This window comes from Sparus aurata, chromosome 6, assembly GCF_900880675.1.
Source record: "Sparus aurata chromosome 6, fSpaAur1.1, whole genome shotgun sequence".
In the NCBI taxonomy this organism is placed as follows: domain Eukaryota; kingdom Metazoa; phylum Chordata; class Actinopteri; order Spariformes; family Sparidae; genus Sparus; species Sparus aurata.
Genome location: NC_044192.1, coordinates 1,636,940 through 1,662,064, shown reverse-complemented (window position 1 = coordinate 1,662,064; position 25,125 = coordinate 1,636,940). Strand labels below are relative to the sequence as shown.

The 25,125-nt window shown below is 38.9% G+C and overlaps 1 protein-coding gene and 1 pseudogene across 1 annotated transcript in view; both read left to right on the top strand.

The window, feature by feature from the left end:
* LOC115582746 (NACHT, LRR and PYD domains-containing protein 14-like) overlaps positions 1-3,012 on the top strand; it is a 44,681-nt gene extending 41,669 nt beyond the window's left edge. Inside the window, exons 9-10 of the mRNA XM_030418911.1 lie at positions 2,222-2,360; positions 2,992-3,012. Coding sequence (XP_030274771.1) covers positions 2,222-2,360; positions 2,992-3,012 — 160 coding nt within the window. The remainder of the gene's footprint in view (positions 1-2,221; positions 2,361-2,991) is intronic.
* Positions 3,013-13,648: 10,636 nt separating this feature from the next.
* On the top strand, positions 13,649-24,920 carry LOC115582745 (NACHT, LRR and PYD domains-containing protein 12-like; annotated as a pseudogene).
* Positions 24,921-25,125: the final 205 nt, after the last annotated feature.

Here is a 25,125-nt window from a genome sequence, read left to right as displayed (position 1 = left end):
CCAGAAAACAGTCTACTGCTTTGTTCATCTGAGCATTCAGGAGTTTCTGGCTGCAGTCTACATGTTCCACTGTTACACCAACAGGAACACAGAGGTCCTGGAGATTTTCTTGGGGAAAACATCTCTGGACGTCCTTCTGAAAGCAGCCATGGAGAATTCCCTGGACAGTAACAATGGCCACCTGGACCTGTTTGTTCGCTTCCTTCATGGCCTCTCTCTGGAGTCCAACCAGAGACTCTTAGCAGGCCTGCTGGGTCAGACAGACAACCGTCCAGAAATCAACATGAGAGCCATCAACAACCTGAAGAAGATGAACAGTGATGAGATCTCTCCTGACAGAAGCATCAACATCTTCCACTGTCTGACGGAGATGAACGACCACTCAGTCCATCGGGAGATCCAAGAGTTCCTGAAGTCAGAGAACAGATCAGAGAAGAAACTCTCTGTGTTCCACTGTTCAGCTCTGGCCTACATGCTGCTGATGTCAGAGGAGGTTCTGGATGAGTTTGACCTGAAAGAGTATAACACAACAGAGGCGGGACAACTAAGACTGATCTCCTGCTGTGAGGAACTGCAGAAAGGCTCGGTAAGTCCAGGTGTGATCATTGTCAGTGATACATTTTCCAAGCAGGTTCTGAGCACTTTTGAAGTAAAGATTCTTTAAGCCTTTTTTTTATTTTACATTAAAGATAATCATAGCTTGATTTAAGAGAGAAGTGACAGGATGCCATTCTGTGGTGATTCAGTGATGCATCTCTTAGCTTGTAATCTTTCTTAGAGGCTTAGTTAGGTAACTTTAATGAGCACCAGCTGATCTGACCTGTTTTAGAAGCTAGCCATGTGTTTTAAAAACTGATCATTGCGAATGTGATCAGGTTCAGTGAATCAGCTTTGGAGGGGACAATTAAATGACATTTTCTCAATAGCAATTCTTGAAGGGAAGCCAAATGTAGATCTGAAAGAAAAATGTGTCACCCTGCCGGCTAAGAAACTACATTACTCTTGCAAACACTGCTAGTTGTGTTTACAGTGATATACTGGGGGGAAATCCTGGACGGGATTCGTGCCCCCCTGGGATTAACGCCTTTATGATTTGACAAACACATTATTTTATGTGACCCCTGTCACCCACTAGACTATCATTTAAATCCACTTGGTGTGGCTAGCTAGCTTTTGAATACTCTTAAATGTTATATTCCTAACTCCTTTTTATAGAATTAACTTCCGAATGTAATGTTAGTTCCTAATGCTCTAAAAATGCATCCTCTCTTTTCCACTTAAATACTTTTACTCGCAGGTGTCTCATTTGATCTGTGACGATATCAAGCACCTGTAGTGTAAAATAATTTACTGTAGGCTAACTGTATAAGACAAAACGCAGCCCACTCTTCTCCTCAAATAATGAAAAATAAAAATAAAAAATCCAGGAGCAGCAACCACATTTCAACAGCGGCGCACCACCGCTGCTACATGCATATCGGGTAAACACTGATTTGAGGGGTGCATTATGAAATCCTTTGGGACAATATTTATGTCAGTATCTGATTGTATTCAGTTTTTTTTGTATTACCACAGACTTTCTGGCTGTCGTCTCTCAGACACTCAATATGAAGTCTTGGCCTCAGCTCTGAAGTCCAACCCCTCCCATCTGAGAGAGCTGAAGCTGGACTCCAACACTCTGCAGGATTCAGCAGTGGAGCTGCTGTGTGTTGGACTCAAGAGTCCAAACTGTAGACTGGAGACTCTGAGGTCAGTTCACAGACTGTGTGACTTCTTTTGATTTCATTAATTAATTATAAAATTAAATTATAATAGTAAACTGTGTCACAAAACAGTGTTGTAATGACATTGTGTAGCGCTGCAAAGATGCTGTGGCCTACAAAGTTTGTTCTCCAGACGTAATAGAACATGTTTGTTAGGCAGAGTCAGGGAGAAATGCCACATCGTCATGATTTTACTAGTTTTTCAGTGACAATGAAAATTGTGAGGTAAAATTTAATCATCCATAATAATAATTAATAATATCGCAATATCTGTCAAAATAATTGCAATATCACTTTTTGACCATATCGTGCAGCCCTAAAAAACACAATGACAAAGTCACCTGACTCATTTTAGAGAAAAGCTCACTGATAAAGACATAGTAATGTTAAGCTCCACATTTAAACACATCTGATTGGATTCTAAATGGTTTTATCTACATAATTTATTTTATATACAGATTGAGTTGGTGCAGTTTGTCAGAGATCAGCTGTGCCTCTCTGGCCTCAGCTCTGAGGTCCAACCCCTCCCATCTGAGAGAGCTGGACCTGAGTGGAAACAACCTGAAGGATTCAGGAGTGAAGCTGCTGTCTGAGCTTGTGGAGAGTCCACACTGTAGACTGAAGACTCTGAGGTCAGTAGAGGGTTTGAGTCAGTTCCTGCTGGTTTCAGCAGCATTGAGTCAGCCAATCAGATCAACCAGCAACTTGTTATCATGTGTTTGAGTTGATGTGAAGACGACTGTTTTCATCTCTACAGGAAATAAAGCTGGATTGCAGCTGACAGCATCAGATGTTTAGAGAGAGTTTTCAATGTCCATTTGATCGGTCCACATATTTTTATAAAAGACTCATATTTACATATTCGTCTCATAATATTCAAATGTCACAAAGACATTTAAATCTAACAGCAGTAAATCATAATTATAGTGAGCAGTATCCCAGTTTCTGCACTAATGATGCATTCAGGGACTCTGAAACGCTGTTTAGTGTGTACTTCGGGGAAATCTGCAGAATTAATAGACTTGATATCCAAAGTGTCTGCAGGTCCTTTAAGCTTCACTCCCACACATTCACATGAGAGCTGAAAGGAAGCTGGCTACGCTACACAGCTGCTCCACTTCTGGTGCTGCTGGTCTTTATAGTGGATGTGCTGCATCACTGACTGAGAACTGATGAGAAGAATCTCCGTAAACATTCATGACTTATGTTGTCTCTCTTCTCTCATCAGATGGAAATAATCTCGGGGTAAGGGTGGTGGTGTGGAGAGGATCACCTGTCCTGATGATCCAGAGAGATGTACAAATGTAAATGTAATCTTAAAATGACACACGACTGTCCCTCACAAGCCATCGGAGATGTGTTAATCTTCAAGTTTTACAAGTAGCTCAAAATCTGCAGCGTTGCCTCCGTTCTCTGAAGGCGATCGGACTCTGTGGGTATTTAATTGACAGAATCCCATTAAAGTGAGAGGAAAAATATCTGGAGGCTGGCAAACACATCCACTTTTCTGAACTGCTCCCCAAGACACATTTCTGACCACAAACGCAGAAGAATTTCCAAATTGCTCACAAGACTCGTAGTTTCTACCTTGTCATCATTTGAGTGATAGCAGTTACTGTTTTTGAGGGAGACGTGTGATAATGTGAGCTGCAGCTAAATTCACTAAATCAACTCTGCAACCAGGAACAATTCGGCCAACACACAGAGAGAGTTTAATACACACAGTGACACACACACACACACACACACACACACACACACACACAATCAAATGTATTTAACTTTTCAGTCCCATTGTGTTTGATTCATTCTCACTGTAACGTCTCTTCAAGCTCATCAGCTGCTTCACAACACAAACAGATGTAGATAATGTTTTAATAAAAGTGGATACATTTACTGCTGTTTAGCTTGCAGTACACCACTATCATGTATTGCTATAATACATTATTGTTGCATCAGTGTCACAAAATGGCTTGATTAATCTACATTAACTTGTTATATAAATTATAATCATGTACAAGTTACATCTGTGTAATTAATGCTTTCTGACTTTTAACCCAATTGATAATGAACTTTGAAATGATCCAGATTTAGATCAGTTTTTGGGGACTGTGTTTTGTTTTATTTTGTTGTTTATTTTCCTTATGTTACATTTTATTCCTTTTCATGAATCCTTATATGTTTTATTATGTAAAGTCACGGATGATTATTAATGGATTGGGTTTTATTTTCTTTGCTATGGTTTTCTTTTCTGTTTGTGATTTATTTTCCAAATATTCCTGTTACTGTTTTTTTCACTACATTAAAAAATCTATCATCATTTCATAGTTATTTTTTTGAAATATGAATTACTCAAATTAATTGATCATAATTGTTTTGTGATCAGAAAGGTGATCAACATTACGTGACTCTTTGACTTGAAGGATTATCACAAATAAATTAAATACTTTTAAATCTTGATTGTAGGACTGATCCTGTATGTACTTTATCTAGAAGATCACCTGGAGCACCTTCATGATCTCCAGTGTGCCTCTTCAGATTTGTGTTATAGTGCTTCTGTCTTGATACAAAGTTGTGTTATCTTTGCCTGATGCGTTATTATGGCGTTATGAAAAACAGTTGTTCACCATCATCTGAAGTGAACAACTCAACAATGTCTCCTTTAAACTTGTTAAAGCTGCAGTCTAGAGTTTTGAGAAAAAAGTGGATTTAGTCAGAACATTTGAATGATCGCAGCTCCCAGGTCAGTCCCTCTAAGCCCTCCCACAGAGGAGCCGGCTTGTAACCACGGTAACAGAGGAAGCCAGATAACCAAGATGGCGCATTCAAAATAACAACAACAAAAGAAGTCTATTTCTGATCAATATTACAGAATTACAGAATTACATGCAGATCACTGTAGACATCCAGAGTAACAATCAATATTCCTCACGTCACTTTAGATGAGTCACCAGGTGATCATTCAGGTAATCATCATCACCTGCTGCCTGTCTGAAGCATGAGGAACGTTGTTTCTCTAAACCAGTTCAACCACTTCAGAGCTCCTGAACACAACCTAACGTTATTAAACTGCCCGCTCACTTAAAGACACTTTTGCTAACCAGCAGCCATAAAGACAAAGCTAAATACCAGAGTTAGCATACAAGCTATGCTGTATGTGTGCGTGTGAAACCTTGTGTGTTACTTCCTGTTCTCTGCCGCAGCTCAAGAACAAACTTGTTCACCTTCCTCTGTTGTGTTTTTGTTGTTCAACCCAATGATGCAAACTGTGAACATTGAATTCCCTAAATTCAATGTCATTTAGGGAATTCAATGTTCACAGTTTGCAACATCGGGTTGAATGTTAAAATGATGTTTTGCTAAAACTACTGTGCATTAAACGTCACCAATCATTGACTGATCATTAACATGTGTTTTCATTGATCCAGGTGTCTGTGTGGCTCACAGAGCCTCCTCTACACAACACAGTGACAGAAAGATAAAACTGAAAACCTGTGACACTGAAAAATCTGTTTACTTTCAAAAGATGTGAAGAGAAAAATCAATCTTCAGATTGTAATTGATAAAAATCTAATTAACTTAAAAAATATCCTAATATAAATAACTTTTAATGTCGGTTTTATTTTCAATACAAACTGTGGCTTTGTACGGAGCCCAGGAGGTGACACGAATGTGTGTGTTTCTTCTTTTCTAAAACGCGACCGTGAATTAGAAGTTTTGTTTTTATTGATACATTTTATTTTAGATGCTAAAAGTAATAATCACTGTTCTTGCTGCATACGAATGCACGAAGAGGGAGGAACCCTCAAAGTGAAAGTTAAGTGTTCAGAGGGTTAGGATTAGGGTTCTCTCATAATTCTGACTGACACAGTGAATATTTATCAACAAGCTTTAGTTTTCATCTCTTCTCTCTAACTGGCAGTAATGAGCTGCAGCATCACAGTGAACCTGAATTGTTTTTGAAAGAGAAACACGTCTGTTATCTTTAAACAAACAGGTTTATCAACATTATTTCAGCAGACATGAGATCATGAACCATTTCTTTCTCTTCTTCTTTTTCATGAAACAGTTTCAACTCAGTCTAAAAACAAGAGATCCACCTGTGAACACACACCTGTTGAAACAGAGAGGGGAGGAGCCACAGGTGTGATTGTCCAGGTACAAGGTCAGAGTCCATCTTTGTGTGTCAGAACAGAGTGAGTGTTAATACAACCTGGTATGTCCAGCTAAAGTGTCTGTGTGTGTTTTATGTGCGTGTGTGTGTGTGTGTGTGTGTGTGAGTTAGGGACACTTCCTGTTCTTCCTGTTCTCTGTCCTCTGCAGCTCATGAACCGACTTCTTAACCTCCTCTGTAGAACATTGATTTCATGGTGCATTCAGGGACACCTTTTAAATTATGGAATCATCACTTAAAACTCCCTTTTCCGGTGTTTTCCTTTGTTGACCTACATCAGCTACTTCTGTCATTAATGTCTTGCTCTTACAACACAGCTTTTTAACTGATTATCAGTAAGACAGTCAGTTACACACGAAAAGAACCAGATTGTTTTACAGTAGGTCCCTGTAGCACCACATTATGTAATGTAATAACGTGAAACTTATCACGTTATAAAGTGATACAGTTTTATGTTTTGTTTTCTGGTTTGGCAGCAATACCCTTTGGTACGTCTGTGTCCTAGTCTACTACAGTAAACAATTTCAAATGTATTGAGCGAGGCACTTTTTTCTTTGCTAGAATTTAGAGAAAAAGTTGTCAGCTCTTGTCTGTAGACTACTTTTCACTCATATTGTGAGGGTTTGTTTTACATATTCTATAAGTACAGATAAAGGGCCAAATGTGTTACATTTTATGGTCCATATTTGTTTTCATGTTTTGTCTGCTTTCTATCACGTATAATATTTGCATAACATAATCCAGATTGCATGTGTGTATGTCTTCCAGCATTTCAGTGCACCGATAATGTTCAAGCCAGTAAAACTCATTTAGTGCAGTTTTTGTCAAACAAATTCTCTATGAATTCAGTTATATTTGATTTAGATTTGACCAATGAAACATCCTATTAGTTTTTAAAATTAATTCAGATTTATGATTCATGCTGGTATGCTCAAAGTCAATGTCATTCTGATGGTATAATGTTTTTTTCTAATTAAGACATCAATTTTGGTGGTTTATTACATAATGCACCAAATTTTTACATCTTCTTGATAACAAAAGTGCAACACTTGCATTTTGTAATTACTGATGCAATATGTAAGAACTTATTACAAAATGCGGCCACAGAAGTTTATTACATATTGTGTTCAAGAATTGTATTACAGTAAAATGTGGGAGATTATTGCAAAAACACAACCTCCACAAAGAGACATCAAACTACCACTGCTCCTCTTCTCTTCCTGCAGGTGAAGGACGAGCAGCTAAGACGAATAAGACGAGCCGCCACAGGACCTGAAGCAGGAAAATTGAGTATCCGTCTTCTGATGAAACTCCTTCAGGTCCTGCAGTTGTTTGTTGACTCTGGTTTCACATAGTAATTAATTAAGTAATTAATCCACATTAAAACCCACCTGATTGTATTATAAATGGTTTTATCTACATAATTAGTCTGTATTCAGACTGTGGTGCTGCAGCTTGTCAGAGATCAGCTGTGCGACTCAGCCTCAGCTCTGAGGTCCAACCCCTCCCATCTGAGAGAGCTGCAGCTGAGTCAGAATAAGCTGCAGGATTCAGGAGTGACGCTGCTGTGTGATTTTCTGCAGAGTCCTCACTGTAGACTGGAGACACTGAGGTCAGTTGAGAGTTTGAGTCCGTTCCTGCAGATTTCAGCAGTGTTAAACGTACTAATGCTTCACTTAGATTGAATTCCTACAGTTTGTCAGAGATCAGCTCTGCCTCTCTGGCCTCAGCTCTTAAGTCCGACCCCTCCCATCTGAGAGAGCTGCAGCTGAGTCACAACAGGCTGCAGGATTCATGAGTGAGACTTCACTCTACTGGACTGGACCAAACTATTGACTGGAGACTGAGGTCAGTACAGCAACACTATTTCTTGATTTAGAAAATGTCCACTGCGTAAAGTTTATAATATTTGGTAAAAAAGTTGTGTTTGGTTCTTGCGGTGTTTCATGGGCTCGATTGTGGACTAAATTTTGGAAACTGGAATGAGGGAGGGCTTTGAAAAATCGCTAGGCGTTTTCATAGATGTATGCATCCGTTTGCGTGCATGAAATATAAATAAGTTATTGCTACATAGGTTGTTTTATAACCTAAGTTTCATAATAAGATGAATGAATATGTTTAATATATTATAGGTAAAGTATGTATATTTCTATGTGTGAGTGTATGCATATATATATATATATATATATATATATATATATATATATATATATATATATATATATATATATATATATATATATATATATATATATATATATATATCTATGTGTGTGTATGTGTATGTGTATCTCTATATCTATCTCTATATCTATCTATATATATATGTGTGTGTATGTGTATGTGTATATATATATATATATATATATATATATATATATATATATATATGTGTGTGTGTTCAGCACATATGTATATATTCATATAAAGGTGTGTATGTAATTATTTTTATGTATTTATGTAAATATATTCATGTATTATATGTTTTATGTTAATTGTATACATAGTATATCAAATTGTTTATAGTTAGATGGGAGTGTACAAAGGTAGAATGGTTCAGGAATGGAAGTAAATTGATTATGATTAATTACTGAGTTGTAGAGGAGGATTAAATAAGTATAAACTTTATCCTACTCCTTTTCAGGCATGTCAGTGCTTGTTAATGGAATATACTTTGTAACATTTAATTAATTGATTATCAAATTTAATTAAACTAATATGACTTTGTTTAGTTTTCACTAGCATTAATTTCTTGATGAATGAGTGTTCCTCTGAACTAATGTTAGTTTAAATAAAGTGTTAAAGATGAATATGAATCTGTGTTGACGTGAACAGATGTTTGAATGTTATACTGACATTTGGAAGATGTGTGTAGAAGGCTGACATGATGTTGATCTTCAATAACAGTGGGGGTGCACAATTACTTGCAAAATAATCAAATACACAATATGACTATACAATATACAAATCGCAAGAACTGCAATTCTTTTTTAAAGGTAAAATGTGTCACAAATAGTGTTGAAATGATATTTTGTAGAGCTGCAAAGATGTTGCGCCCTACAAAGTTTGTTCTCCAGATGTAATAGAACATGTTTGTTTGGCAGAGACAGGGAGAAATGCCACATCATCATGATCCTACTAGTTTTTCAGTGACAAGGAAAATTGTGATGTAAAATGTAATCATCCATAATAATAATGAATAATATTGCAATATCTGTCAAAGTAATTGAAATATCACTTTTTGGTCATATCGTGCAGCCCTAAAAAACACAATGACAAAGTGATTGACTCATTTTAGAGAAAAGCTCATTGATAAAGACATAGTAATATTAAGCTCCACATTTAAACACATCTGATTGTAATGTTAATGATTTTATCTACATAATCTAGTCTATATTCAGACTGTGGTGCTGCAGCTTGTCAGAGATCAGCTTTACTACTCTGCCTCAGCTCTGAGGTCCAACCCCTCCCACCTGAGAGAGCTGCAGCTGAGTCAGAACAAGCTGCAGGATTCAGGAGTGACGCTGCTGTGTGATTTTCTGCAGAGTCCACTCTGTAGACTGGAGACACTGAGGTCAGTTAAGAGTTTGAGTCCGTTCCTGCTGATTTCAGCAGTGTTGAGCTTTACATAGTATCAAAGCAAAAATCCAGCATCAGATATATAAAGACAGTGGTCCTCATTCATCAAACCTGACCTTTTTCTACTCTCATTTCAACACTAACAATCTGATCAGGTCATCTTTGTCACAGCCCTCATATCGGTCTCATTGAATTTTGCAGATCAAATAACTGTCATGATATTTAGTAACCATGCGACCTTAAATGGAGCACAATCTCTGCTGCAGTCCAATAACAACAGCTGATGGTTTTCTCTACAGACATTATGAACATGGATATATCTGTCCATTTGATCGGTCGACATATTTTTAGAACAGACTGATAGTTACATATTTGTCTCATAATATTTCAAAGTATATGAAATATTAAAATTTCACAGACACATGTACATCCAACAGCATTAAATCATTAAAGTGAGCAGTATCTCCGTTTCTGCACTAATGATGCATTCAGGGACACTCAGCTGTTTATTTCCGCTGTGTACTGAAATCTGCAGAGTAAACAGACTTGATATCCAAAGTGTCCGCAGGTCTGTGAGCTTCACTTTCACGGAAAAGAAGCTGGCTACGCTACACAGGTGCTTCTCTTCTGGCGCTGTTGGTCTTTATAGTGGATGTGCTGCATCACTGCCTGACGGATGATGAGAAGAATCTCTGTAAAACATTAATGACTTCTGTTGTCTCTCTTCTCTCATCAGATGGAAATGGTTGCCATAAAGGTGGTGGTGTTGAACAGATTAGTTGTGTCCTGATGATCTAAGTTCAGCTCCAGTTTCAGTTCAATTCCACTACCATTTATTTATGTGAAGACACAGTTAAAGAAAAAGTGGTAAGTGCGTTGATTCAATGCGCAGTGGTAAAAACTGTGGCAAAAAACATTATAATCAGCATGGTGGGAGTCCAGAGGCATGGCAAACATAATGTGCACTGAAAAAGTAAGATGGAAATGAAAAATCTCAAGCCATGATGGTGCAGCTATGAACTAAAAGATTCAACAAGTAAAGGAGAATAAATCAGGCAAGAAGCATAAATATTGTTTCTGTCCAATTTGACCATTGGACAGAAAAATTTAGTTCTTAATCCAGCAGGAGGCAGTACTGCAACATTTTTGTTGTGTATTCTGAATGCATGTGGGGTTTGATATTGATGCAAACATTTGATGACATAGAACCTGTTGGAGTGTACAAAATAACATCTAATTTCTTAGCTTAATTCATTTACATTTACTTGGTAGTATAAGATCCACATCATGGACTTTAAACTTACATCTCTGTCATAAATGCATTCCATCAGATATCTTAAAGCTTGTGGTTTTATTTTCCTAGTGTGGTGAAAACCTTTTCTAAAATGCTTGTTACTGTATTGCTACTCATAATATGACTGTCATGGCACCTAATGTTGCTTTTGTATTCCTTTTCAATGATCTTAAGATGATTCAGCCATTTTGCTCTCAACCTGCTGAACCATTTCAATGTAAACATTTGTTGTCATCATTAGGGCTGCACGATATTGGAAAAAACTGACATTGCGATTTTTTTTAACCCTGCGATATATATATTGCGATATGAAAAAATACAGAAATTTTGACACATGACCTGAATAGCACTTTATGCTATGCTGCAATTCAAAATGGTAAGCATTTATATTTCATATGAGCTCATTCATGCATGCTTGCACCCTCCCAGAACTTACATTCCCCACTCTGGCGTTCTTTAATTTTTTTAAAATTCTGCCTGTCTAATTTTCTTTCGGGGGCGGGTCGGCCGTCGGTAACAATTCATAGCAGGTCGGCTCGGGTGATGATGTAATTTGTGCTACTGTAGGAAAACGGGTTGGATGCAGTTTTAAGTGTGGCAAGGCACTGTTGACACAGAACACATGTTTGTTCATTTCTTGTAGCCAAAATAATTCAAGATAACGGACGTTGCTTTTCTTTTTGGCACCAAGTCTCCGTTTTCGTGATTTTCTCTTGTCCGTTGCTCATTTTTCAATGTTGTTACTTACTCCATGTGCAGGGGCATGGTCTGCTTCGGCACACTGATTAAGAGCTAATGTGATTGGTGGATCGTTGTGCATGCAGAGTCTGCAGTGTGTCAGGTACCCTTGAAATTAGATGGGTTCATTTGCCTCCTACATCGCAGGCTCTGCGATGTGAATATTGCACACACATACACCGCGATGGCGATGCTCAAACGATATATTGTGCAGCCCTAGTCATCATCCTTCCAGTGGTTTTATTTCTTATTGTCTTAAATCATAAATGTGTGTAATTCGTCCATTATACTGATTTCATCAACCTTTTTGTTTTCTTTTTGTGATTTATTAACCAAATATTCCTGTTTTCTTTCACTAGATCACAAAATATATCAATTTTTGAAATTTCCATTAGCCAGATAAATTACTTTTTTGTTTTGCACCTACTAAATTGAACATAATTAATTTGTGATCAGAAAGGTGATCAAAAGTTGTTCATGATCATCTGAACTGAACATCTCAACAGTCTCCTTTAAAACTTGTTAAGGAGGATGGTGACACCTGCTGGTTGTTTGGGGGCAGGACAAAAATAACATAATAAACAGCTTTCCTAAACTTCCACCTGTATGAGTCTCTTGTAAAAATATCAAGTCAGTTTTTTTTACAAAAAAAAATAAATGTGCAACATGTCAGGTTATTCATATGTGAATATTTGTGAGTATGTGTGAATATGTGTTTGTCTGATTTTGCATCTGTCCAAAGTAGTTCTTCCTCCTTCCCTCTCTTCCTACCTGCACACTGTGCATATTCATTCCCTTTACAAGAACACAGCCTTCAGCTTGACTGTAAGGGAAGAAGTTTTTACATCATTGTCTGAAGTAAATGACTACTAGAACAGTGTAAAAATACTGTGCTAATTACTTTTTGTGAAAGTCCTGTATTCATTATTTGCAGAGAAACGGCAACAAAGTTGTGTGAGTTCCCATTTATACAAAATAAAACGGATCATAATCAGGGAGACACACTTCCTGTTTTCATCCCAATGAGCCTAATGGGAGGAAATACCAAACTGAGATCTCCATCTAAATGTTGCTTCAGCTATGTTCTCACATGATTAGATTTACTTGATGAGAAGAAAAAAAAAACGAGCAGCAAAATGTACCTGAAGTACCAAAACTTAAGATACTCTGTACGCAGAATAATGTACATGATATTATTAAATTATAACCCATGATGTATTAATATTGCAGCTGGATGGTGGTGATGTTATTACAGCCAACAAGGCTGCCTAATGGGCGCCTGCAGTTTGAATCACACCACTGGATATTTTCAAGACTGGAGGCATTTCCGTCTGTGACCATGGTGACCAGGATCTTATGTTTTTCCTGTAACCAAGTTAACCTGAGCAAAGTATAATCACATCGTTGGTGGTTAGAAGGTGATGGTTCTAGACCTGGTCGGGACAGAGCCCTTCAGTCTGCGTGGTCCAGATGATACGTGACAAGTTCGAGGTGAATAGTTCACTTTCTTATAAAAGCACGAAACTTGGTTAACTTGTAGTTTGGGGACTTAAACATGTCCAGATATGGAGCCATCACCAAAATGTCATGTAGTGGTCATTTTACTTACGCAATAATGGAGTTATACATTTATCTTTATTGTGGTATTATTCAGTCTCTCCTAGCTTCTCAGATACAGTCATTTCCTTCTCATAATGTAACTGAACTCAGCACAAACTGTTCACCTGAACAGTTTGTCATTATTTGAGTTGACATCCTGGCAGCAGGGGCACTGCTCCAGGGGGCAGGCTGACCAAGGCTAGGGTCGGGACACCAGCTGTGGTAAATCATTAACTATTTTCTGGTGTTATTAGTTTCTATTGACAATAATATTGAAACTTGTATTGATGATATACTGATGTTGTATTGATCATTTATAGATGTTTTATTGATGATATGCAGATGTTGTATTGATGATATGCAGATGTTGTATTGATGATATATTGATGTTGCATTGATGACATATAGATGTTGCACTGATGAAGATCATTTGTAGTGAGGAGGAAGAGGAAAGAGCAGAATTTTCAATATGTGTGTCTATGAAGAGTCACTTGTCCAGAGATGAACCTCCAGCTCTCAGTAATGAACCTGGACCCTCAGACACACAGTATGAACTAATCATGACTCATTTTCATTTACGTCAGCCAATGCCAGGTTTCCCTTTTGTGATTATTTGTTGGTTTTGTGTTTGAATGGTAACAGTTCGACTGAAATGCAACTGATGACTCAAACTAGTATGTAAAATGTCATTGTACTGGTGCGTAGAGAAAGCCTCCAGCACATTTCTCTGGATTACTCTTCTGATCAACCTTTTTAAAGACCACAGATCAAACAATTTAGGATGAAGAATGGCCGATATGAATATGTGGCTGATCAGTCAGAGCATCCTTACTCTTAACAGTAGTTCAAACCTATCTAAGTCAAGTTAGGCTTTCCAATGTAACTGTTAAACAGTAAACGTCATAATCGGCTCGCTTTAATTAAAGACTTTAGCTGTCAAGTAGCCTCAGAGAGTGTTGTGTTGTAGCCTGTTAGCCAACTATGGGCAAACCACTACAATTCAAGATTAAAAAGGACAGTCTTATTCACAACAGACTGAATGTTAAATTCAACAGAATAGTAATGCAGGGTTTCCTCTACATGTAACTGACTGTGGCGCACCGCCACGGCAAAATAAAAGCTGCCACACCTTAAAAATTCAGGCATAAATAAATCTAGTGTTAGAGAAAGGAAATATTTTACCGTCGTCTTCCACCGCAGTATTTGACGTTAGCTAGCATGTTGGATATTTAGCTTGAAAATTAGCTAGAGGATTAAAATGGTCACTTAGAGCAGAGTCCTGCACGGGTCTTATTTTGCAAACCCGCCCGAACCCGCCATACTTATAACCGCATCCGACCCGTTTTCCGACAGTAGCACAAATTACATTCGTACCCGAGCCAACCCGGTATAAATTGATACTGACGTCCGAAGGAAAATTGGACGGACGCAATTTTTAAAAGTGAAAGTAAGCCAGTGTGGGGAATGGGAGTTCTGGGAGGGCGCAAGCACGCATTAATGAGCTCATATGAAATATAAATGCTGTCATAAAATCATTTGTGTCGCTAATAATGACTGATGATAAGTGACGCCTTGAAAATGACAATCGTAAAACCCGATCCGCCTCTTCATCTGTGTCCAACACAGTACATTATTTTTCACCTGTGCAGGACTCTGACTTGGATAACTCCTTACTTAAAACAAATAATAAAAATATTTCTTTACAACATGAATCTTCATTCCAAGCCCATGCAGGGGAGTTCATGATGGCTGTGTGAGAGCATTCCCTAAAATCCCTAAGTAGCCTATGACATAAGTAAAGATATTACATTATGATGACCCAAACTGTACAAATGTATAGTTGAGTAAAAAGTAATTTTTTGATTTTGTGTTGAAGAACATTAAACAGCTTAAAAAAACTTGATGTTTAACATGTTGTTTTTGTATTGGGAATGAAACTATCCACCAAATCTCAAAGTCTTCTTTAGTTTAACATTTCTTCTTCTTTTTCAGTGGATGCTGGTTTGCAGGAGGTTTTAGATGGACACAAGATCAGTCTGAGGAGGAGATGTGAACATGTGACCGAAGGAAGCAATGAAGCAAGAAGTGGAACCACCCTCACCAGGATCTACACTAAACTCTACATCACAGAGGGACAGAGTGAAGAGGTTAATACCCAACATGAGGTTTGGCAGCTTGAGACAATTTCCAAGAAGAAGACCTTCAATTCAACTCTAATCAAGTGCTGCGACATCTTTAAGGCCTCACCTGACCAACAGAGACGCATCAGAGTTGTTTGGACAAATGGCGTCTGTGGCATTGGAAAAACCTCCTCAGTGCAGAAGTTCACTCTGGACTGGACAGGGGGCTCCAAAAACCAAGATGTCAGTCTGCTGGTTCTACTTTCGTTCAGGGAGCTGAACCTGATCAGCGATGAGCAGTACAGTCTTCTCAGGCTGCTCCATGTTTTCCATCCAACATTACGGAAGGTGACAGCAGAGAAGCTCGCTGTCTGTAAACTTCTGTTCATCTTTGACGGCCTGGATGAAAGCAGACTTTCACTAGATTTCAATAACCATGAGGTCGTGTCTGATGTCACACAGGAGTCATCAGTCAGTGTACTGCTGACAAACCTCATCCAGGGGAATCTGCTTCCTTTTGCTCTCATCTGGATAACTTCCCGACCTGCAGCAGCCAATCAGATCCCTCCTTCATGTGTTGACAGGGTAACAGAAGTACGAGGCTTCACTGACGCCCAGAAGGAGGAGTACTTCAGGAGGAGGTTCAGTGTTGAAGATGTGTCCAGCAGAATCATCTCACACATCAAGACCTCCAGGAGCCTCCACATCATGTGTGTTATCCCAGTCTTCTGCCGGATCACTGCTACAGTTCTGGGCCACATGTTGGCTACAGACCAGACAGGAGAGCTGCCCAAGACCCTGACTGACATGTACTCACACTTCCTGCTGATTCAGACAAAGAGAAAGAAGCAGAAGTACGATGAGGGTCATGAGACGAGTCCACAGGAGCTTATGGAGGACAGGGAAGTTCTTCTGAAGCTGGGGAGGCTGGCGTTTGAACATCTGGAGAAAGGAGACATCATCTTCTACCAAGAAGACCTGGAGCGGTGTGGTATCACAGAGGCCTCGGTGTACTCAGGAGTTTGTACAGATATCTTCAGAAAAGAGAGTGTGATCTTCCAGAAAACAGTCTATAGCTTTGTTCATCCGAGCATTCAGGAGTTTCTGGCTGCAGTCTACATGTTCCACTGTTACACCAACAGAACACAAAGGTCCTGAAGAACTTCCTGGGAGAAAGGTTGGAGTATGGAAGCAGTGGCCCATCACTGGATGTCTTCCTCAGACATGCCATGGAGACATCCCTCAAAAGTAAAAATGGCCACCTGGACCTGTTGGTTTGCTTCCTTCATGGCCTCTCTCTGAAGTCCAACCAGAGACTCTTAGCAGGCCTGCTGGGTCAGACAGACAACAGTCCAGAAATCATCCAGAGAGCCATCAACAACCTGAAAAAGATGAACAGTGATAAGATCTCTCCTGACAGAATCATCAACATCTTCCACTGTCTGATGGAGATGCACGACCACTCAGTCCATCAGGAGATCCAAGAGTTCCTCAAGTTAGAGAACAGATCAAAGAAGGAACTCTCTGAGATCCACTGCTCAGCTCTGGCCTACATGCTGCAGATGTCAGAGGAGGTTTTGGAGGAGTTTGACCTTAACAAATACAATGCATCACAGGAGGGACGGCTGAGACTGATCCCTGCTGTGAGGAAGTGCAGACAGGCTCTGTAAGTCCAGAATAATGTTTAAGTAAGGCTGAAGTCAAAGTGTTTGAATATATATATACATTTTACACACATACACACTATTAAACTGAATGGAAGATGAAGAATGGGGTAGAGAGAACAGCTGTAAGTAATATCATTTTTTTTAAGTTTGTCTCAGGCATTAATCCTTTCAAATACTAAAATACATCTAATTTACTCAAGCATTTGAAATGGCAGCACAGCAAAGTGAAAGCTGTTGACAAAACGCTGGTGCTGACAATTACCTGTCTAAGCACAAACTGGCTAAACAACAGAAAATGATTTCTACTGCAGGACACACTTTTGGAGAGATGTTAGGAGGACAGTAAAGAAGCTTTTTAATCAGTAATAAGTAAATATATCCACATTACATATTCGGACTAATGTGCCCAACACTGGTCTATGGGCCCTATCTAACTGTATGCTGATAGTAGCTTCTTCAAACACACGCAGCAAAAGCAAGCACCCGGCTCCCTCAATTTGTGCTGAATGGCTTACCACCTCCACCATTTTCCTCCATCCTTGCCCAGCGCCATTTGTTCTCAACTCCGTGCCCAAGTAAGGCTGTATCTTTGCCAGGTTTAAAAAACTTTGCTTACATTTGAGCAGAGTTGCATGGCAACCACACAGCAAGACGCGCCCTACTCTGCTGTAATTGGCTAGCACTCGTTGGTTGACCTCATACCATTTGTAGGTAGAACCACACTTTGCTTCACTGAAGATGATGAGTTAAACTGCATCAAAAAATCTGGCATGACACCAGAGTATAGGGGTGGGCGATACTGCAAATTTTGGTATCAATCTGATACCAAGTAATACAGGGCCAGTATTGCCGATACCGATTTTACTTGAAAGTTCCTGATCACTGAATGATCTTGTACTTTTGCCTTTAAATAGCTGATTATGATTATGATAATAATAATACACAGGACAAAGAATTTAGCCAAATAAGAAAATAATATTTAATATAACTAAATCTATAACCTATCTGCATGTAGCCCAAATAGGAATACTAATGTTCCTTCAACAGATACACAAAAGGGTTATTATATTCTGCCATATTCATACTTCAGAGTGAACCTGAGTGAGTGGAGTGAAAGAGAGTTGAAGAGGAGCACTGTGCTGAGAGACGCTGTGATCACACAAACTCTGTGAAGAAATACACGTGATTTGTGGAACTTATAAAAGAGAAACTACTACAAAAATATCGATCTCATCGTGCATCGATCCAATACCAATACTCACCTTGGTATTGAAACTATCGATATTTGGATCGATCCGCCCCCCCTACCAGAGTACTTCAAGCCTTGTAGTAGGAACCACCTACATAGGCCAGTTCACAGCATGCATACACTTGGCTAGCAAATATCATGGCATGATCAGTGTAAAAAAGACTAAAACTGGACAGGACAGAGGAAAAGGCAAATATCGGGGCACAATAATGTAAAAAACGAAAAGATTTAGGTATAAACTGGACAGGACAGAGGCAACTGCCCAAGGGTAAACACAATTGAACTTTTAGCTCCTGAAATAAATAATTTTTAGACAGCTCTTGATTAACCCTGATGATGGCTGTTTAGGCTACGGTCACACGTGCGCAAAATCAAGAGTCCTTAAGATTCGCCTTCCAGTTCACTTCTATTTAATGAGCGCTAAGAGGTAAATAAAACATTTGCATCTTGTGGCAATACTTTGTGTGTGTGAGAGAGAGACCTTTTGGAGGAACACAGAACATCAATCTAAATTACATCCTTGGAGGTGTATCAGGAAATGCAAAACTATAAACCTTGTGATAAATGACTGAATAAATTGATTTATTTTATCTAAATGTTATCTGTAATTACAGGCTTTCTGGAGGTGGACTCTCAGAGACTCACTGTGAGGTTGTGGCCTCAGCTCTAAAGACCAACTCCTCCCATCTGAGAGAGCTGGACCTGAGTGACAATAAGCTGGAGGACTTAGGAGTGATGCTGTTGTCAGCTGGACTGGAGAGTACAAACTGTAGCCTGAAGACTCTCAGGTCAGCTCATGTGTTTTGCACTTGTCCAGTTTATATCTACCTTTAGCTGACTTGTTTTCTGGGTTTGTCTTAGCAGACTGCAGTTTGCCTCCAAATTTCATCTAGTACTGAAATTGGATTGATGTCTATCAAGGAAACTGTTGAATTTACCTTCCAATGTGCTGCACGAATTGAATTTGTTTATAATTTTTGTTAAATGTGAGACAAATCTGCAGGTGTCTGAATTATCTTGTGTGATCTGTCAAGAACAACAGCCGACATGTCATCGCGTAATGATGCATTTAGAAAATTATGTCTCTTTGTGTTCTGACTCAACTAGTAAACAGGAGGTTACAAATCTACTATATTTGTACAAGAAGATTTGAGGTTACATCTAAAACAAGAAGAACTTGCTTCTCACTTTGCTCATTTTGATCCAGTTATAAAGATGACTGAGGAGAAGGCAGAGCTCAGTCAGTCAACTGTGTGTTGGTGGAGATGTCAGTGGTGCTGAGGATAGTCCAAATATGTGGCTTGAAATGAGAGCACCAGAAGTGCTGAGACAGGTGTTAAAGAGGTGTTAAGTTACACATTTACTGTAATTTTTCTTTTTCCATAAAGTCATCAATGTCAAACTGGCCATTGTGGATGTTTATATAAATCTTCTGTCTTAGCATTTCCCATAAATGACACATGCTTGTTATGAAATGTGAAATTTGAAAGTGAAACCAACATGGCTGATTTGATAATTATAAGTCTGTGCTCACTGATGAGGACAACATTATCTTGAGCTACACATCTCAAAACTGAACACATCTGATTAAAATTATAAAAATTATAAATACGTTTTTATCCACATCTTGTGTTCTTTCTCCAGATTGAGGAGGTGCAGGTTGTCAGAGATTAGCTCTACTAATCTGGCGTCAGCTTCGAAGTCCAACCCCTCCCATCTGAGAGTGCTGGACCTGAGTCACAACCGGCTGCAGGATTCAGAAATGAGGATACGGTATGATTTTCTGCTACACATTTAAAATCTGAACACATCTCTTCGGATTATAAACCGATTTTTATCCACATCCTTTATTCTTTGATCAGATTTGGAGGGAAATGCAGTTTGTCAGACCTCAAATGCGCTTGTCTGGTCAGACTTCTGAGGTTTCGACTCAGCCATCCAATACACTGGTGCAACAAGCCCAACGAGGATTCACTTGTGAGGCTGCTGTGTGACTTTCTGGAGAGTCCACTCTGTAGACTGGAGACTCTGAGGTCAGACATTTTTTACTTCCGAGCTCAGATATGGACATCATACCAGTGTTTCACAACAGTTTAAATGTCTGTATCTATGTCACAGACATGAAGAGAATACACACAACAGGTGAAGGGCAGTTTTTAAAATCATATTTATTAACTTACATTTTGCAACTTACTTTGTGAGGAAGTTAAAAAGAAAACATCCTGAATTCCTGTCTAAAATTTATTTTTTTGGTTGCCGCAAAGCTAGAAATTATCCCAAGGCATCCTTAAAAACATAAATGTTGTCACGCATAGAAATGTTGAAAGTTTATAATATAAACTTCAAAAGTTCTCTGACTCTTGTGATCCAAAATGTTGATCTGTAGCTAAATTCTGAGGCTTTCTGGAAAGAGTTTTGGAAATATAGCAACTTATAATCAACCCGAAGCAATTTCAGGCATAAAACATCAATTTCTAGTTTAAGCTACCAAGTACAGATATCGATACCAATAATTTGGCTAGTTGAACACATACAGATTGTAGAGTGGTGTAGTGCCGAGTCCAAAATTCGGATATCAGTTCGAATTTTTGCAATTGTATTCCCTTGTCTCAAAGTCAGTTGATTTTAGGTTAAATGCCTGAAAAAAGGTCCTTGGTTGCCACAGGCTGAAGATTTTTACATGTTTTGTTCTACCCAATAAAATATATCATTAAATGTCCCACAATTTAATTAGAAAGCATGTATGTGTCTTTTCTAGCAACCGTCTAAATGAGACAGCAGAGGTTGTCAATGACATTAAATGCCATCACAGCGAACACAGAGACTCATCTACTCATGAATCTGTCTTTACAGGCTGACTTCAGTTACAAACTATTCTAACTCTGACTTTACAACTTGTACATTCATCAGCTTATAGAAAACCTGTATAGTAACTGTGTCGTCAGACGTTTAGTTGTGGTGACATTGAAGGGACCAATATATAGTTGTTTATTGAAAAGCTTGTTGATTACTATATAGTGAGGTTGAGCGACAAGTCTAAAATCTGAACACCCCTAATTATAAATTGATTTATTTTCATCTGCATCATTTATTCTTTATTCAGATTGAGGGGCTGCTGGCTAACAGAGATCAGCTGCGCTTCTCTGGCCTCAGCTCTGAGGTCCAATCCCTCCCATCTAAGAGAGTTGGACCTGAGTAAGAACCACATGCTGCAGGATTCAGGAGTGAAGCCGCTGTTTGATTTTCTGCAAAGTCCACACTGTAGACTGAAGAATTTGAGGTCAGTTCACTGACTCTTTGTTTCTGATGTAGAGCTTCTTTGTCTAAATATCATGTTTTAGTGTTTTATGAAAGCTGTAAGATTCCTTTAAGTCATTTTTTCATATTTCAGTCACTGAAGACTTGTTGAAGTAATATAAAGTTTATAACAGAATACAGAATATCCTTTTGAACTAATGTTTGTTTAAAACTGATCAAGTATTATTGATGAATATCAATCTTGTTGACACAAATAAATCTATGATTGTTGTGCTGACATTTGGATGATGTCTGTAGAAAGCTGACATCATGATGATCCTCAATAACACAATAAGAAAGTCGCTGAATACTCATTTTAGTGAAAAGCTCATAGATTAGGACATAGCAGTGTTGCACTACACATTTAACATCTTAACATATTTGACTGGATCATAAATGGATTTTTATCTACGCCATTTATTCTCTATCAGATTAAGTCTCTGCTGGTTGTCAGAGATCAGCTGTGATTCTCTGACCTCAGCTCTTCAGCCCAACCCCTCCTATCTGAGACAGCTGGACCTGAGTCACAATGAGCTGGAGGATTCAGGAGTGAAGCTGCTGTGTGATTTTCTGCAAAGTCCACAATGTAGACTGGAGACTCTCAGGTCAGTTCACTGACTCTGTTACTATTAGTTCATTCCATGCCATCTCACCCAAGCCCTCCCAGTTCATGCCAGTAATTTAACTGAAAAAACAAATACATGTTTAACTCCTATTGTATTCATAGGACCTTGCAACGTGCTTTAGCTGTAGATTTTTCTAAGAAGGGTTACTTAAATTTCCTTAAAATTGCATACATTTGACAGGATTATAAAATATATCTTTATCTACTATACATACTTTATTCTCTATTCAGACTGTGGAATTGCAGTTCCACAGAGATCAGCTGCAATTCTCTGACCTCAGCTCTGAAGTCAAACCCCTCCCATCTGAGAGAGCTGGACCTGGGTAACAACAACTTGCAGGATTCAGGAGTGAAGCTGCTGTGTGATTTTCTGCAGAGTCCGACCTGTGGACTGAAGACTCTGAGGTAAGACACAATTTGTTACTTCTGTGTTACAATTTAATGCTATGACTACTATACTCATCCATTCTGAGTATCTTATTAATGTGCACATTGTTTCAGGCTGAGTTGGTGCAGTTTCAGCCCCCGGCCCTGACGGCGATGATCGATCGAGCGCGCCCCCCCCCCCCCGACTGACAGTGACGAGCGTCCGCACCCCCCCCCGACTGACGGTGTGCCGCTATACAAAAAAATTCTGGGGAGAACCCTGAGAGTCCACTCTGTAGACTGGAGACACTGAGGTCAGTTGAGAGTCTGAGTCTGTTCCTGCTGATTTCAGCAGTATTGAACTGTACATAGTATCAAAGCAAAAATCCAGCATCAGATGTATAAAGACAGTGGTTCTAATTCATCAAACCTGATCTGTCTGCGCTCACATTTCGACTTTTTTGAAAAGTCCACAATGTACATTGGAGACTCTGAGGTCAGTTTACCAAAAATCTGTAACTATTGTAGATCTTATATGTTTAATTAATGAGTGAACCTAATTCATGCTTATACGTTACTCACATACTTCTTGTAAACTTAAAAATGTCCCCAAGGTCATATTTCCATATTTCCTGAACTTAAACTTTACAGTACATAGTGTTTGGTAAATAATCATATTTGAATGAAGTCCGTCTAGAGGGCTGACATTATGATGATCCACAATAACAAAATGACAAAGTCGCTCAACTCATTTTAGAGAAAAGCTCATTGATTAGGTCACAGTATTTGATGATAAATGTATTTTGAGCTACATAATTCATTCTATATTCAGATTGTGGGGCTGCAGTTTGTCAGAGATCAGCTGTGATTCTCTGGCCTCAGCTTTGAATGCCAACCCATCCCATCTTAGAGAGCTGCAGCTGGGTGACAATAAGCTGCAAGATGCAGGAGTGAAGCAGCTGTGCGATTTTCTTCAGAGTCCACACTGTAGACTAGAGATTCTGAGGTCAGTTCATCTGCTTTGTACTTGTACAGTGTATGTCTAACACTAAAACTGGCTGCAGGATTCAGGAGTGAAGCTGCTGTGTGACTTTCTAGAGAATCCATACTGTAAACTGAGGAATTTCAGATCAGACACCATTTTTGTACTTCTACGTTGTTGAGATTAATTTGATGTGAAAGTTGTGGTTATACTAAACTGCAGCTAAAAGGATGATAGTACATTGATCCATAGTATCTCATGAGGTCCAGTGTGCATGTTTATAAGAGCAGAAATAACTTATAATATTAGCAAAGATAGAATATATTGGCCACTGGTGGAGCTGGCAATCCTTATTACATAGAAGCACGTCATTGAGATTGTGGAACTGCAGTTTGTCAGAGGAAAGCTGTGCTTCCCTAGCCTCAGCATTGAGCTCCAACCCATCCCATCTGAGAGAGCTGCAGCTGAGTGGAAACAAGCTGCAGGATTCAGGAGTGAAGCTGCTGTGTGATATTCTGCAAAATGAACACTGTAGACTGGAGACTCTGAAGTCAGTCAGGGATATACTCAGTCCATGCTTGTATCAGCAGTATTGTACAAAACATTTCATCAAAGCAAAGATCCAGTATTTGTTGGGAATAGTCAGCCAATCATGTCATCCACAGTTGTTCTGATCATGTGTGACGTGAAGACAGGTCATTCATCATCAGTAATCACAGCTGATGTTTTCCTGCCCAGTCTTAATGAATACAAAGGAGCTTCAAAATCATGTTTATCTACCTGAACTATTTTTTTTATAATAAACTCCATGTTTACAATTATGTTAGAACATTTAAAAGTACATGAAATATTGAATATTTATGAGATGCTATTTTGAACAGTGTTAAAAGCATAGCAGCAGTAAATCCATCATTAAACTGAGCAGTGAATTTCTGTTTTCTGCAATAATTGTGCGTTCAGGACAATCAAGTGTTTATTTCCACTGTGTACTTTGGTGAAATCTGCATAGTTGCATTGTCGTGCTGCTCCACTTCCAGCCCTGCTGGTCTTTACAGTGGATGTGTTGCAACAGCTGATGAAAGGAGTCTTTGTAAACACTCATTCATTACTTCTGTTGTCTCTCTTCTCTCATCAGATGGAAATAGTCTCTTAAAGGGTGGTTGTGTGGAAAAGATCAGCTGTGTCCTCATGATCCAGAGAGGTTGAAGCAGCAGAATCCGCTGAGATGACCCTCAGTGCTGCGGTCTGATCTGCTGTCACTGAAGATCAGTGTCAGGCAAAATGTCAACTCCACCATGATCCCTGTGTTCCTATGACAGGGTATCATCAGTGCATCTAGACTGCTCTTCTGCCCTGTCCTCCTGTCTACACTCCACCTGCTCCATAATCACCTACTCCACCTGGAACCTTGACTGTGATTTGTTACAACATAAGAGGCAAGGAGGCCACTTTAAGAGTAAAGGATAGGGATGTCCCGATCAGGTTTTTTTTACCCCGATCCTGATCCGAGTCCTTTAATATTCAGTATCTGCCGATACCGAGTCCCGATCCGATACTTGGCCTTAACTAATATTTTCCTAGATAATACAGCTGCATTAAGAAAAAAAGTACCTGCATCTAAGCTGTTCCTTAATAGGTTTTTATTATTTTGTTGAAACAAAGTATATACTTT